At 38.4% G+C, this 15,850-nt stretch overlaps 3 protein-coding genes across 4 annotated transcripts; 2 read left to right on the top strand and 1 right to left on the bottom strand.

Annotated features, from left to right (window-relative positions):
• The first annotated feature begins 1,501 nt into the window (after window positions 1-1,501).
• On the top strand, window positions 1,502-5,673 carry LOC113781127 (FRIGIDA-like protein 3). Of its 2 annotated transcripts, none has more exons than XM_027326985.1 (4): window positions 1,502-1,734; window positions 3,344-4,405; window positions 4,525-4,697; window positions 5,061-5,673. In XM_027326985.1, exons 2-4 carry the CDS (start codon window positions 3,355-3,357, stop codon window positions 5,469-5,471), a joined length of 1,635 nt encoding a protein of 544 aa, XP_027182786.1. In that variant the 5' UTR covers window positions 1,502-1,734; window positions 3,344-3,354; the 3' UTR covers window positions 5,472-5,673. The 2 variants fall into 2 exon arrangements, with proteins under 2 accessions (XP_027182786.1, XP_027182796.1); XM_027326995.1 differs by having other exon boundaries at window positions 1,502-1,874.
• A 1,704-nt stretch (window positions 5,674-7,377) lies between these two features.
• LOC113783054 (TPR repeat-containing protein ZIP4-like) lies at window positions 7,378-11,359 on the top strand. The gene is made up of 5 exons (XM_027329078.1): window positions 7,378-8,699; window positions 9,211-9,400; window positions 9,481-9,513; window positions 9,610-10,230; window positions 10,423-11,359. The coding sequence occupies exons 1-5, from the start codon at window positions 7,378-7,380 to the stop codon at window positions 11,086-11,088; spliced, it is 2,832 nt and encodes a 943-aa protein (XP_027184879.1). The 3' UTR covers window positions 11,089-11,359.
• Window positions 11,360-11,607: 248 nt separating this feature from the next.
• On the bottom strand, window positions 11,608-15,826 carry LOC113750383 (rhodanese-like domain-containing protein 4A, chloroplastic). The gene is made up of 4 exons (XM_027294387.1): window positions 15,028-15,826; window positions 13,993-14,095; window positions 13,027-13,266; window positions 11,608-12,111 (listed from the first exon to the last, which is right to left on the bottom strand). Exons 1-4 carry the CDS (start codon window positions 15,744-15,746, stop codon window positions 12,058-12,060), a joined length of 1,116 nt encoding a protein of 371 aa, XP_027150188.1. The 5' UTR covers window positions 15,747-15,826; the 3' UTR covers window positions 11,608-12,057.
• Window positions 15,827-15,850: the final 24 nt, after the last annotated feature.

The following is a 15,850-nucleotide window of genomic DNA, read 5'->3' as shown; positions in this document are numbered from 1 at the left end:
TAAAGAAATAAACACTTTTAAAAATTTTTGAATTGCATATTATTCAATACAATAAAAACTTATTGAATTATGTCTCTAAACTATACAGTTAAAAGCACTTAAACATTTAATAAGTATTTTTATTAAAAAGTTTATTAAAAAAATACTTTTCAATAAACTACTGCAACGCCAAATGGACCCTAACTATGGTCCAAATCGGCTATTTATTTTCTATAAAACTCGTTTACGCACCAAATTATGAGCACAAGGACCAGCGTTGTTTATTGAGATATTTATTATTGTGATTACTTTGTTATAACGGCGTTGATACTTGAAACCAATTTGAATTTGTGCTCGAAGGAGCAACGGCCCAAAATGTCAACTAACACTTGCATCTCCATTTATCGTCACCCCCAATGTTATCTTTCCAGCTAACTTTTGTCCATTTTTTCGAGTCACAATTCTGGTCCCATATGTATATAAATTTGAATGACTTTCCCACATCCGGTAGTCCTTTCACTCCATTGTTCTCAATGACCTCTAACTATGTAAAGTATTCAACTTAATGATGTTAACAAATCTTTCTTAGTGATGGCAAACCTTAAGCTGTAGGGCAATGCGTACTTTAATTTCCAAAAATGACTTCTGACACTCCATGAATTTGGGTCAAAAATTAAACCATACCATTTACACACAATCAAGAGAATTCTGCAGACCTTATGGCCAAATAATAATAAAAGGAAACTTTGTGAACAGCTTCTAAATTATATCCAAACTCTCAAATAATTGTCTTTTGCGCAGTTTTTGCCCCCTCGATTATAAATTGTCACAAATAAACTCTTTAAACAAAGTTTACTTTAAGGATCTTTTTGCCAATTTTGCCCGTTAGAGGTGAAGGAATCTGAGGTCAAAATGACTAAACAAAAAAATGTCAATTCACAAAAATAGCCTAAAAGGTCTCGTTGACTGATTATTTCATCATATTAAGACTAGAAAAGGGGGAAGACGAAGAAACATTAAACTCCATATGTTATTAGTTGACTTAATATAGTTGGTTTTTAAGCAAATTGTGTGTTGGTTTTTCTGTTTGGTCAATTTTGCACCCTAATTCCGTCACATTTAATGCTCAAAATTGATGGAAGTCCTTGAAGACTTAAACTAAGTAGTTTTTTTTATTCAAGGGCTTATTTGCGATAATTTATGATTGAGAGAGGCCAAAACCGTGCAAAGCAAATAGTTTAGGAGCCTATAAGAAAGTTTCCCCTAATACAAATAAAAAGCAGCCGGAGAGAAAAGCAGTAGAAATATATCACTTTTTTTTTTTTTTTTCACGGGACAGGTAATGCGGCTGTAGCAAAATCTAGAGTGCTCAAAGAAAAGGCAAAGGTGTGCGTGCCTGAGTTCAGTGTCGGGTGGCTGTCATAAAATAAAATACAACTGTTCGTTAGTCATTCCCATCCATCCAATACCACTTTCCTTCCTCTTTATTATCTCCTTCACTCTACAGAGTCCAGACTGATTGATTGATTAGGTAAAGCTGAGCTGGGTTGGGTTTGGGAAGGGGCTGTATTGTACACGTACGAGTATCTAGGGATTCTCATTTCCCTCAACAAAACAAAACCCGCATCCAAACAAACCCTCAAAATTCCCAATCCGCATCTCCTCCCAGTCCCAGCTTCCAAAATGGTCTGATTCTCCGTCTCCATTCCTCTTCTCACCCAATCCCCTCCTTCCACCTGTCACTCCCCCGATCTGGTAAGTCCACCTTCCGTCTCTCTCCTTTCTTTACCGTCCAGATCAACTGTCCTACTTCTGCAACTCTTCGAGTAATTTGCGCTCCACTCACTATCCGAGATTTACTGCTTTAGTCTTCTTACTCGAGCTGATTTGTGCTGGTAATCTCGTCGTTTTCCGTTGATTGTGAATCTTGCTTCTTTTTCATTCTTTTTAATTTAAAATTTCTAGTGGGTTTGACTGATCTGAGTTTTTTTCTTCTTTGTTTTTTTTTGGGTCTGTTGTTAACGCGTTTTCCGGGATTTTTCAACATGTTTTCGCGTGGGTATGCGAAATGGTAGTAATTCTTTTATGTGTTCAGTGAGGTCGATTAGTAATTAGCTTCAGTAATGTAGCCAAACAGTTTACTAATTTATGTGCTTATCCACAACATAATAGGTGCTCAAATTTTAGGTAGTTGACCTCTGCCGGAACAGAATCCTCAGTATGTATTCTGTCAGAAATTAACCCACATGTTGCTTGTCCGTCTTATTTTTTGTACCGTCCTCATACAGATATGTCTCTATTTTCATTACCTTTAGTTTTTTTTTCTGTGTTTTGTTTTTTTTTGGGGGGGGGGGGGATATTGTGCGAGTTTTTGAATCACAGGATATGCCTGACTTTTTTTTTTTTTGAGGGTTAAAGTTTTTGAAAGAAATTATTTGTTTTTTTTTTCTTTCTTTAATGAAAATGAGAGGCATAACTTCTTCTTTTTAGTTAGAACCAGAGGCTTACTGCTATATAACTTCACTTTATTTTATGCCCTGATGGTTGAAGCAATTTGTTGATTTTGACCTTCTGAGCCTCCCTTCCCCCACCACAATGACACTCAATTACTACCTGTTTTTCTTGTTACGTGTTAACCATACATGGGGCGTCTTTTCAACAGTGTATGATTTAACATTACAATTTTCAAGGGTTCGGGTGTGAAATCTTGGAAACAGATTTGTTGGTAATCCGTTCATGAGATTTTCATTTTTCAATGAAACAACCAATAGATGGTGTTTTATTCACTCAGGAATTGCTTACAATGATTGGTTGCTTTGCTGAAGATGAAAATTCTGCAGTAACTGGACTTAAAGTTAGCAGTTTTGATTGATATATAACAGATCTGCTAACAACAGGACTGATAGGGTTGTTGTCCTAAGGCTTTAATCCATCATCGAGACAAAGAGAAGTCATTGCTTGTGGTTTCGGGAGACATGTTTGTGATTGTTTACATTTGCTATCTGTGAGAATTGTATTGATTGTTTATCTTCAAGTGGAGGCACTCAGAGTAATAAAGAGTATGGTTTTGTGGAGCAATATTCTTGTCTATACACCATTTCGTACTGATTTTTTGTTCTTGAATCTTCTTGAACTGATAATTTTTAAGCTGCTTTACTATATATTCTTGAAACCTCATTCTGCATAACATGGACATCACATAAAGTACATATGATATTTGGTTGTTGCTACCTGATTTTGCAACCTTAATTAACTCATTATTTTTGGGTGCTTTAAATGTCTTTTATCTGATGGTAAGCTCTATTACTGTAATTTTTTGATGTGAATATCCCTTAATGAATGCTATTATGTTTGTGGTGAACAGCCTTATCTACCATGGAAGATGCTGGTTCAGTTGCTACACTCATGGATTCTACAAGCTCCAAAATACAGCAATTGCAAAAAGCATTTGCTGAGCTTGAGAGTCATCGTGCAATTACCCTCAACTGGAAATGGAAACAACTTGAAGAGCATTTTCATGGGCTTGAGAAGTCTTTGAAGAGGCGTTTCACTGAGTTGGAAGACCAAGAAAGGGAGTTTGAAACAAAAATAGTTGAGTCTAAAGCGATGTTGGAGAGGCGTCAAGCTACTGTTGTGGCCAATGAGCAGGCTTCATTGGCGAGACTCCAGCAGAAGAGAGATGCTGCTGTCTGTGCGATTACTTCTGCTCTGGAGAAGCACAGGAAGTTATCTTCTGATGAACCTGCTTTTGATAATAGCAAGGACCATGGTGGGGCACCAGATAAGGAGGATAAACCTCCTGATGCTATGGCTGCTGAGAGCAACATAAGAGAGTTGACGGCACCTTCTGAAATTGAGAATGCAGCGGTGAAGTTGTATCCAGAGCTTGTCAAGTTGTGTCAGGAGATGGATTCAGAAGGCCTGCACAAATTTATATCAGACAACCGTAAAAACCTTGCTGTTATGAGGGAGGAAATTCCAAATGCACTAAAGGCTGCAAATGATCCAGCCTCGCTGGTTCTGGACTCACTCAATGGTTTCTACAGCATGGAAATGCCTAGCTCAGATGCCAAAAAGGACTCAAACCTCCTAGGCCTTCGTCGAAGCTGTATCATGCTGATGGAATGCCTTAGCACTTCTTTCACAAATTTGGATCAGGAACTCATCTCAGGTATGATCTCATCTGATGTCAAGGAACGGGCAAAAGTTATTGCTGAAGAGTGGAAGCCGAAGTTAGATGAACTTGATGTTGATGCCGGCAGTGGGAACTCCTTAGAGGCTCATGCATTCTTGCAACTTCTAGCTACTTTTGGTATCAATTCTGATTTTGACCAGGAGAGCTTATCCAAGCTAATACCTATGGTTTCTCGTCGTCGCCAGACAGCTGATCTGTGTCGTTCCCTTGGATTGTCTGACAAAATGCCAGGTTGGCTTCTTGTGAACGCTAATTGATAGTTATAAGATTTTTCTGAGTTATGGTTAGCAATTTGATTTGCTTCCAAATGAATATTATTTTGTAGTTCAGTTTATTCTGTTTTCTTTCAGGTGTCATTGATGTTTTGGTGAAAAATGGGAGACAAATTGATGCTGTTAATCTGGCTTTTGCATTTGACCTGACAGAGCAGTTTTCACCTGTTATATTACTGAAATCCTACCTGAGCGACGCAGCAAAATTGTCTTCACCTGGTAAACTGGGAAACACATCACCTTCTGCACAGGTTTGTTTATATCCCTAATCCTCAACACCTACAAGGACTATTGCTTCTGACGTGTATTTCTGTGGCTTGCAAAAGCATTTACTCTGACATATATTCATGTTTGGGTCTTTCCCAGGATGGTGATATTCAAATCAATGAACTTTCTTGTGGTGCATAAATCATCTAAAACTTATTGATCATAGCTTTGTATAAGTATTGGCGTCATTTATTTTGTACTTTCATATGGTCTAGTTTGAAGTTGCTAGTATTTTTTCATGACACTATCTGAACCTATCGTGCGTAAGGCTCAAACTTCCACAAAGATCTTTTTCTGATGAGGGAGTGGAAGTATTCACTTGGATAATGCATTGTCAATTGTTTCAGTGCGATGTCAATGAAAAGGAGCTTTCTGCTCTTAAGGCTGTGATTAAGTGCGTCGAGGAGCACAAGCTTTACGGTCTGGATGGTCTCCAAAAAAGGGTCGTGCAGCTGGAGAAGGCAAAGGCAGATAAGAAAAGAGCCACAGAAGTTGCAAAACCTCAATCCAAAAGGCCTCGTGCTAATGGTGCTGGATATGGGCCACGAGTTGCTAATGTTGCCGCTGACAAGAGCTTCTATGCTAGGATGACTGATAGGTACCCACAGTACATCTATGACAGACCATACTGTTATTCCGGACCAACTGACAACCACGTCGCCCCAGTTCTGGGTACTGCTGCTTACAGCCTCCCTCATAGTCATGGCAACTTCTTTGGAGCTGGATACCAGTACCAGGTGGCTCCGTACCTGCACTAATCAGTAGGAAAGATGAAAACGTTGATCATGATCCTTTTAACTGTTAGTGTTAACCCTTTCTGTCTGTTGTACTGCACCACGTGAGCAAGTTTAATATTGGAAAAAAAAAAAAAAAAAAACTCAACCGGGTTAATTTTAATCTGTTGTAAAATCTGATACTTTAATCCTCTAATATATGCACTACTATTTTCTTATTTGTGTATATATATGCATTAATTAGTCTATTGCTTTTCAATTTTGGTATATTTCTTTCCACCTTGTTGTTCCGGTTTGATGCTTACACAAGGTCTACAGAAGTTGGCGGTTGTTTCCCTTTTCTTAGGGCAGCTCCAATGGGGGTGTAATGGGGAGCCATTACACCGCTCCATGACACGTCATGGAGATTACACGCATCACATGTATGATGCGTGTAATCTATTGAATGTGGGCCCTATGACGACGGTAAAATTCCAGCACAAAGCACATTTAACATTTCCAACGGTTATATCCAACGGCACTATTTTTAGAATTCTATATAAACACACAACACTTTTTGCTAAAACATATTCCAATATTCCACTCTATTATTTCTTTTATTCTCTCACACACTTCTACTCTCTCACTCATTTAATTCATTTTTTGTGATTATGGATGAAAATTGGAGTAGTTTTACAAATATGTTAAATGCTCCAAATATAGAAAATTCATCATCCTCACAAAATCAAAACCCCCAAAATATTATGTTATGGAGTTCAACTAATTACATTCCGAATTATTAATTAAGTATGGATTATTATGATATCTTCGCATTTGAAGTATCAAATATTTGTTTAATTTCCTACATAATTATTTTTTAAAAAATAACAATATATTATTTTTGAAACATAGAAAAAGATATATTATTCAAACTTAAAAATTAATAATATCATTTTTAGAAAATAAAAAAATTCAAAATGTACAAAATTTAACGAAAGTTAGTACTTTATTTTTTAAAAATAACAAAATTAGTTTTAAAAATTACTTTATTTATTTATGGGATATGAGTTATGCATTATTAAAATAAATATTTGATTAATTGTGGACCCATGCTATTACACCTTGTAGAGTGTAATCCATTGTGAGTGAAAGTGTAATAAAAGAGGAGAAAGTGGAATGCTGACGTGGCATGTGGATTACACTCCACAAAGTGTAATAGCATTGTGGACGCTCTTAGGTTGGTTGAATCCTTAGATGATGACCTTGTCTTGTCCTTCTGGTGTTGTTTTACTCCGCTTTCGAACTGATGATATCAAGGACTAGTTGGAAGCTGTCATATGCTACGACGAGCCTTCGACTATTGATTGCAATTTTTGGCTTCTAAATTGCAGAACTATCACAGATCTTGAAACTGTTTCACGAAGAATCGGCTTAGGTTGAATAGAAACCTCGGAAGGGGTACTTGATACTCTCTCGATGACCATTAACTTTATAGTAGTTTCTGGGAAGCTCCGGTTACTCCATAAAATAGGAGGTGTAGACTGTGTAGTTTTACGGTCTTGCTGAATCCTTGTGTTTTTCCCATTCAATAATTCAAGATCCTATTGACCATACCTTGGGCTTGGAATCCAAAATTATAAAAAAGAAGGACTTTGTCCAACTCCAGTGATTAATTGTCATCACTAATCTAGTACTACTGATAAACACCTACTTTATTATTATTATTATTATTATTATTATTATTATTTTTGGGCCTCAATTGGGATTTTCCAAATTCGCGGGTACTCTGCTTACCAGCAACCCCCCCGCCCGGCCCCGCCCCGCCCCGCCCCGCCAAAAACCCAAAATAAATGAATGAAGTTCTGTTCATTCAAATGGTTCATTTTGAATTTCTTCTTTCCCTCCCAAATTTGACCCGAGTAATCAACCAATCATTTGCTGGACTAAAAAAATGAGAATAGCAGAGATCTCCTCGCCGGAGCTCAGACGTAGCCACGATCAAGAGTCCGGACCTCACTCTCACACACTTTCACAAATCGAGTCATCAATTAAACAACTCGAACTCCATTCTCCTTCCACCATCTTACCGGAAGCTCTCTCCTCCGACCTCCGTTATGCCCTGACTCAGCTGACACAGCTCGCGCCCTTCCCCAACTCAGTTTGTCTCAGCATCTGGAAACTCAGCTACCGACTCTGGAATGCCTGCGTCGATCTCTCCAACGCCTTCGCCGCCAGCGGCATCAAATCCTCCGAAGAGCACGCTAAGCTCCGTCAAGTCTCCGCTGACCTCCTCTTCCTCGCCTCTGACGTCGTCGGTATTCCTTCCCCGGCATTCAAGTGCGCCTCCTTCTTCTACAAGACCGGTCGCGTTTGGCACGATCTCAACAAATTCGACCTCGCGAGTAGTTGCTTCGAAAAAGCTACGGATCTCGTATCCAAAGTTGAAATTAGTTCAATTTCAGATAACGATGAGCACAAGCTTGTGTTAAATCTAAATCTAGCTAGATCCCGGACTGCTTGGGAAGTTTCTGATAGGAATTTGTCGATTATGTTACTTAGTCGGTCAAAAAATGCACTGTTTGGAATTTCAGAGAACTACAAAGCATTAGCATCTCAGTATTTGATGTTCGGAAAAGTTATTTTGTCGAAAAATGAAGTTTCTGGAGTGAATGAAGCGTTAAAATTGATGAATGAAGCACTGGAGTTGTGTGAAAAGGGGTTGAGGATTGCGAAGACAACAGAGGAGACTTTAGCACTGAAGGATTTGAGAGCAAAAGCGCTGCGCTTCATAGCCGCTGCTCATTTGCAGAGGGATGAATTTGATAATGTTCTCAAGTGCGTGAGAGTTTTGAGGGATGGTGGCGGGGACCAGCACCCAAGTTTGAGCGTGTTGGCCATGAAGGCGTGGTTGGGATTAGCAAGATATGGGGAAGCAGAGAAGGAGCTGAAAGGCATGGTAATAAATAAGGGGATTCCAGAGGGGGTTTGGGTCTCTGCAGTTGAATCATTCTTTCAGGCAGCTGGCACGGCTGGTGCCGATACCGCAAAAAGCGTGTTTTTGGGGCTATTAGGAAGGTGCCACGTCAGTGCTGGATCAGCTTTTAGAGTGGTAAACAGGGTGGTTGGAGATAGTGGAGGCGGCAGTGGGGAAGGTTCAAGAGTGAGGGCAAAAGTGGTGGTGGAACTGGTGTCTGATGAGAGGGTTGTGGCGCTTTTCGCTGGAGAAGAGGCATCTAAAGAGAGGACTGCGATGCATGCTCTTCTTTGGAACCGGTAAAAATCCATACATTTTTCCAGCTCAATGTTTCCACATTGTAAAGTATGCAAGTTAAGTAGATGTCTAAAGTTTGATACTACTATATGATTGAAATAGCATTTTGATATAACTGCTCTCGTATTGAAGGAACATGCAAGTCCTGCCCTGAGAATTTTTTCCAGTTTTTTTTTTTTTTAATCGAGGCCACTGTGTGCTTACTGAATTGGTGAGGTTTTAAAGACAAATTGATCCTCCCTCCCCACAGCCAGCTTCCTGTTTTTGTTGCTTATCATAAGCTTCATTCATTCATCAATACTCCAATTCTGAAGAACACTCATATTACATGGCACTGCCCAAAGATGGTATGAGTTTTTGTTGTTGCACTTGCACCCATGGCACTTGATGACAGAAGGCAAAGCTTCATTGAACAACTGAACAATTTTGAGATAGTGACAACTTGTGGATTTCACTCTGTCAATTAGATTTTTTAACCTTTTTTTCTTTCTCTTTGCTGAAATTGCTTTGCAGTGCTGCAGAACATTTTCGATCCAAAGATTTTCAGATCAGTGCTGAGCTGTTTGAAAAGTCTATGCTCTATGTCCCTTATGACTTAGAGAATAGAATGCTCAGAGCAAAGGGCTTTAGAGTTCTCTGTCTCTGTCACTTAGGCCTTTCACAACTAGATCAAGCTGAAGAGTACATTACTGAAGCAGAAAAGGTCTATACATATTTGGATATGATTCACCAAATGCTTTGTGTTGTGCAGCTCATTATCCTAACGTCTATCTAATTTTGCAGCTTCAACCTGATATAGCTAGTGCCTTCCTTAAGGTGTGAGATCTCTTCCCTAAAAGAGCAGAAGATTTGGTTAATCTTCTTGTGATGTTAATATTTTCTTACAGCATCCATATGCTTCTCATTTTGCAGTTTAAAATTTACCTGCAAAGGAAGGATCACTGTAATGCAATAGCTCAGGTGCAAGTGATGTCAAGCTGTCTTGACTTCAGTCCTGATTTCCTCTCACTTTCGGCACATGAAGCTGTTGCCTGCCAATCTCTTCCTGTTGCAGTTGCTTCTTTGTCCCATCTCCTAAACTTCTACTCCTTAGGAAAGCCAATGCCAGCCATGGAAGTTGCAGTTTTTCGGACCTTAGTAACAATTCTTACAAAAGAGACTGGCCATGCATCTGATATTCTACAATACATTAAACGTGCTCTTGATAGGGTATCTGAGATTGGAGCTGACTGCTTTTTTGGAAAAGGTGAGGTTGGAAAACGGGAAAAGAATTGGTTTGCAGTGAATGCGTGGAATTTTGGGGTGCAAATGGGGAAAGAAAAAAGTTATGGACTATCAGCACAGTTTTTCAGATTGGCGTCAGAGTTCTATAGCATCAAATTTGATGCAGACATAGAGGATTACAACTTAATGGTCTGTAAATCATTGATATTGTGTGTTTCTGCAATTATTGCTGATGAAAAGCAGACAAATAGCACGCTGCTAGAAACTGAAGTTAAAGCAGCCATTGAACTGTCAGATAGAGCTGGAAAGGTAACCAAACACATAATCAATCATTGTTCATGGCTTCAAATTTACCAGTAAAACTTTAACTTCTGATCAGAGATCATTGTGTTTGCTGTCAAATTAAGTTAAAGTTGGCTCTGGAGGAGCATGGTTGTGAAAAGTTGTATTCACCAGTACCAAATGTTTGATTGTAACGAAGTGTTTATTTGTTAATTGCAGATTTTATTATCAAGCTCTGCAATCTCTTTGCAAGATGAACATAAAGAAACCAGCATAGAGTCTGACTTCATTTTTATGCACGCTTGGAGTGCCTACGATCTATATTCAAGGCTAAGTGACATGGGACAAAAGCAGATGCTTTTGATAAGAAGCTTTGCTAGTTCTAAATCTTGCAATCCTTTGCATCTTCTTCAGATCGGTCTTGATGCCTCACAGGGACCACGATCCAACCCTGAAGTAGCTGGTTTTGCCCTGAATTCTTGCCTTTCTGCTCTCCTTGCTTCCCCTTCTCCTGATTACCAATATGTGGCTTTAATTCTGAGGAAATTAATTTCTGTAAGCACTATTTTTAAGGGTGATACAGATGATGCAGTAATTAGCATATACAAACAAGCAGACCGAATCATGGTGGGTTTGAAGGAAGGGGAGTATCCCACTGAAGAGGCAAAATGGCTTTCCATGACAGCATGGAACCGAGCAGCACTTCCTCTGAGGTTGGGACAGACTGAAGTGGCAGAGAAGTGGATGAATATTGGGTTGGAATTGGCGAAGAAGGTTCCAGGTATGCAAACTTATAGGTCCTGCATGGAAGATTTTGTTTCTGGCTATGAGAAGAGATTCCGTGAACTCGGAAATGGTGAAAACAGGCCAATAATGGTGTCGTGACGTTAGATTTTCTGTGTGGACCGTTGATTAATAGTAACCAATTTAGCCTTTTACTTGTTTACTCGGGTTCCAGCATAGAATAGCTTGCATATAATTCAAATTTTTGTTTATCTCCCTTGCATATTGTTCAGAAATGTACCAGCAATGTCTTCAAGGTTCTTGTTTCTCTATCATAGGATGTGGGCTTGTTTGCTAGTATTTCCATTTGTAGCTGGCATATTTCCCCAGCAAAGCCTTAATTGGTTAGTGAACAACTGGATATATCACTCAACTTTCCATCACCGCATTCTAGTGCATCTGTTGGCAACAGTTTGATTTGATTTAACTTCTACACATCGTTGTCATTATACCATATAATCTCTATAATAATGTTATAAAATTAGGTGGAATTTTTTCCTTTTCTATGATAAGAAGAAAAGATAATTATCAGGAAAAATGCAAACGCCCGTATAATATACTATTGATCATAGAAATTCGAATAATAACATATTTTCTATTCTGTAACACAGTGGCTGCATATAACCAAGATCAAGACTGGGAAAGCGTATCATACCAAGCTGTTTATGTTAATTGTTTAACATTATGAAGACAAGCAACACTCAAAAGATAGCATCAGTAATACAAAAAAAAAAAAAAAATTCCTATTTGGTACTTGTGTTCATAAATTCCATGTTGCACACATACTTCCAAACAGCACTACATGATCATCGAAGTGTCTAGCTTGGCAATTAGGATTCCTTTTCCGATAACTGCCTTCGATCATTCTCTTATCTTGAGAAAACAATTGGTTGCTACTCCGTGACAGTAATAAAATTGAAAAAAATCCAGCAGTAGGCTTCCCTCCATGGATCAAACTAAACTCTGCACTCTCTTCAGAAATTTATGGAATGCGACAAGTTGAAGCAACAGTTCAGAAAAACTACCCAAGCAATGACGAAGTTTCAGCGTTTAAGTCAGTGAGGCTTTGCATCATATTTCTGGCTTTGATGGTGTTGGGGATGATGGTGGTTTCAAATCTGGATACTGGATGCATGTAAACTGTTAGTCACTTACGTGAGAGAAAATGACTAATGCAACAAAACCATGCATGTATAAATAGAAATGACTAATCTGTTGTATCAAAACAACTCAAGTTAAACTCTTAACCTAACAAATCAAAGCTAATTGTATGGCAGAGCCATCATCAAATGGAATCCAAAAGTTAACCAGAAAAGACAAACAAGCTCAAAGAACCTAGCTTTTGGATCAATCTTGAATTCCGTATAAGATGCCTTGACCAAAACGTTACATGCCATTCCACAGAAAGAAGGAAACATATGGGCAGAGTAGGGATGGCTAAAGGAACAAAAAGAAGGTATAAAGACTAACGAGAAAAAGGAAACCAAAAGAGCATGTCTAATATAGACAAAGAAGGGAAGGATGGGGATGAAAAGGATTAAAGAAGGGATGGGCCTTCAACTCATTGTTTGGTTGAAAGGACTAAGAAGGAACTGCAAAGGAGGATAACATTCCTAATCCTTCCATCACAGGATTTTGGAAGCGTTGGAGCTGTCTGACCCACACACCATCAAAGAAATTAATAATTACAAAGGAAAAACATTTGAAATGTTTAAAAACCTCCTTTCTCACCCATAAACAAACCAGGAGACAGAGTAATTCATTCCCAGGTACAAGGATCTGAACAGATTTTAGCTCAAAATTCTAGTTTTCTTGACAATTAATACCAGTTCCTCAAGCCGCAACCCTTTCCTGGCCAGCACAAGAAACAAACCCCAGAAAATAGAATGGCACAAACTGAACAAGTATATGCACTCATACCTGGATTTGCATACCAGCAACGGCATCACAGATAACCAAATAACAGAAGTAGAGGTTGCACACGTTTTCGTGTGCACATACAGAGAGAGAGAGAGAGAGAGAGAGAGAGAGAGTTCGTACATTTGGGTATGGCGATGATGATCTAGGGCCACATTTTGTCCCAGAGGTCAGTTCAGAAGAACTGATTACAGATCCATCGCTGATCTTTTCAGGTTCGTTGGCAAGCAGACCCGTAACAGATGATGAGCTACCTTCAGTTTGGCTGTTTACTCCACCATTACCACTAGGTTGCTGTGAAACTTTGGCCTTCTTCTTGGGGTAGATGTGCACAGATGGAGGGAGCAGAGTTTCTTGTATCTCCTGCAGGAAACTCAACATGTAAACTAGCTATAGAATAATGTTAAACTACTTTTAAGGGCACATCCAATGTGTGTGCAGTTTAGAAATAATTATTAATTTTTATGAATATATTAATCTTGTTTTTACAAAATTAAATTTTATATAAATTCTTCATAAAAATATTGCAATTTTTATTAGCATTTTTTTCTTTAGTGCAGTTATAGTTAATTTGGTAGTTACAATATTTAAGGGAGTATGGGAGATTATATTAGCAAATGTGATTGGGTGGTTATGGTAAAAATTAATATTTTTAAGGGCAAAACTGGAAGTTCAAAAAATGACACAAAATGTTTTCCCCAATTGCCACCTCTCTTCCTTGTATAGATACTTAAATGCAGTTTTCCAAATTCAGAAGCAACATTCAATTTCTAGACCAAAAAGCTGCATATCATGCAGGCTTCCATCTAAGTATTCAGGTAATGCAAGACCAGCCTGAAATCCTTATCCCAACATATAACAAGTAGACTCTAAAAACTACCAATTGAAGTACCATTTCATCACTTCCAACTTTTTCTTCTGTCACTACCACATATACGAGGAATATAACAGGCATTTTTCTCATGTGCTAAATAAGTACATAACAGAATAGTAAGGAACAACCGTTATTGGAATAGTATGCATAATATGGTGGAGCAAAATCACACTTGATCTCATTCAGCATATGTCAAAGTAAGTAGATAATAGTACCTGCCATCCTTTGTTGCCTCTAATTCCACCTCTAATTGCATAAGCTTCCTTAAGTCCATTTTTGGCTAATAACTCAGCCACTTTCATGGAGTTACCATCAAAACTACCTTCCACACAAAAGAGAGTAAAACAGATACTGGTCAAATGCTTTAGCACAACTCTGTATATATTATTATCTGCTAAGTGGCAAGAATAAAACCCATTTACCTAGACTGCAATATTAATTATTCTCGAGGATAATGGAATGTATGAGCAAGGGAAAGGTTGAGCAGGCAATATATATCAGGGTTTGGACTGTCTGGAGTTTCAAATAGAAGCAAAAGAGAAACACGAAGCGGACGTAAGCTATTCTATAACTTGGATAGTGGGTTAACAAATTGAGCAGCACAAAAACAAGGAGAATACAATAAAGAAAGAGGAAAAATGCTTTGTCAAGGGCAATTTTTACCGCTAACCTTTTCTTATCCATTACGAATGCTTTAACTACCTTTGACTAGAAGAACATAACTAGTCGGGATAATTCTCTCCTTTAGTAACACAACTAACTTCAGAAACCCAAGATATGTGCAGAATATGACATTAGTTATTTTTTGTGTCTGCAATTTAGTCGATTTTCATATGATCAAACAATGATATCTCTTAACAGCCTGTAGAGGCATCTTTTTCATCTTTATTCTTCATTGGATTGGGAAAGGGTAAAACGAAGAAGATGGGGCATCTGCTTACATAAATATTCATCATAGAGTATCTCGCTTTTTGTTCTTGGTTGCAAGAAACAGAAAGAACCAAGCTAAGCAAAACAAGATCTTACATATCTCTTCCACTATAGTAGGAGGTTTTAGCCAAACATGCTAAAATCATGACTCGATCAGTTTGTTTGTAAAAAGAAAACTCAACAATTTAGTATTGTCGTAATTGCCGTCTTGAATAAAGCAGCACTGATTCACTACAATACCTCAACACGTCTATGATATTTACGACAAAGATTTCAGATAACACAAGAAGAGCTCCACAGTAAAAGTTGCCAAAACTTACTTGTCCAGAACACAAACAGTGGTTTTATCTGGCTCCTTAAATTTTTCCAAAACTTGCCTCAAAAAACCTTCTTCATCTCCTTCGGAAAAAGCCACCTGCAGCACACTCTTATTTAAAATCTTCAAATTAGGTGAATTCAGGAAATCCAAACTCTTCTCATCCCTGATATCCAACAGCTGATAATTGGGGTCATCCCGGAGTTTCCTGAAAGCATCAATGGCAGAGATAAACTTATACTTCCGAAAGTATTCTTGGCCCAATGGGACTACAACAAGCCAAATAAAGACAACCCCAGCAACAAAGAATGGATTTTTATTGAAGAAATCATCCACTGAAACCACAACAGCTTCCAAGTTAATTTTGTTAGAGACTTCTTGAGTTGTTGGTACAGCAGCTTCAGAAGCAAAACAAGAAAGAGGGAAAAAGAATCCCATTGATAGAAAGGAAACATGGGATTTGAGAAGCATGGCATCCAAATGAAACCTTAACATATCCCCATTACAAAGAGTGGTTAAAGTTTTGGTTAGCTGACTATTCGGAAATTCAGTCTGGGGTGCTTGACGAGGTGCTTTAGTGGGAGGGGAAACAGTTTGCATAAAATGGCGGGACTGAGAAGTTGAACTGGGGATTCGAAGAATGGGTTTGGAAGTAAAAGTTTGGATATTGGGGTAGTTTAATGAAGGTGGAGAAGTTGAGAGTCCTACGGATAAAGTCTCCATTTTGTCAAAAAGCAGCCGAGAGAGGAGGGAGGAAAGACGGTAAGACGATAGAAGGAAGGAGAGAGAGGTACGATGGCGCCTTCTACCTATTTACGCAAAAGCAC

Source organism: Coffea eugenioides, chromosome 1, assembly GCF_003713205.1.
Source record: "Coffea eugenioides isolate CCC68of chromosome 1, Ceug_1.0, whole genome shotgun sequence".
Lineage (NCBI taxonomy): Eukaryota > Viridiplantae > Streptophyta > Magnoliopsida > Gentianales > Rubiaceae > Coffea > Coffea eugenioides.
Note: the sequence above shows the minus strand (reverse complement) of the source record. Positions and strands in the feature narration are given on the sequence as shown.

Bases quoted from the DNA above. Each gene is read 5' to 3' on its own strand.
- LOC113781127 (XM_027326985.1), top strand. From the start codon at position 3,355: ATGGAAGATGCTGGTTCAGTTGCTACACTCATGGATTCTACAAGCTCC. The intron at 4,406-4,524 runs GTTGGCTTCTTG...GTTTTCTTTCAG, and splicing joins ATTGTCTGACAAAATGCCAG to GTGTCATTGATGTTTTGGTG. The intron at 4,698-5,060 runs GTTTGTTTATAT...CAATTGTTTCAG, and splicing joins ACACATCACCTTCTGCACAG to TGCGATGTCAATGAAAAGGA.
- LOC113783054 (XM_027329078.1), top strand. From the start codon at position 7,378: ATGAGAATAGCAGAGATCTCCTCGCCGGAGCTCAGACGTAGCCACGAT. The intron at 9,514-9,609 runs GTGTGAGATCTC...CTCATTTTGCAG, and splicing joins TAGCTAGTGCCTTCCTTAAG to TTTAAAATTTACCTGCAAAG. The intron at 10,231-10,422 runs GTAACCAAACAC...TGTTAATTGCAG, and splicing joins TGTCAGATAGAGCTGGAAAG to ATTTTATTATCAAGCTCTGC.
- LOC113750383 (XM_027294387.1), bottom strand. From the start codon at position 15,746: ATGGAGACTTTATCCGTAGGACTCTCAACTTCTCCACCTTCATTAAAC. The intron at 14,096-15,027 runs GTAAGTTTTGGC...TGTGGAAGGTAG, and splicing joins ACTGTTTGTGTTCTGGACAA to TTTTGATGGTAACTCCATGA. The intron at 12,112-13,026 runs GTACGAACTCTC...ACATGCATCCAG, and splicing joins CATCATCGCCATACCCAAAT to TATCCAGATTTGAAACCACC.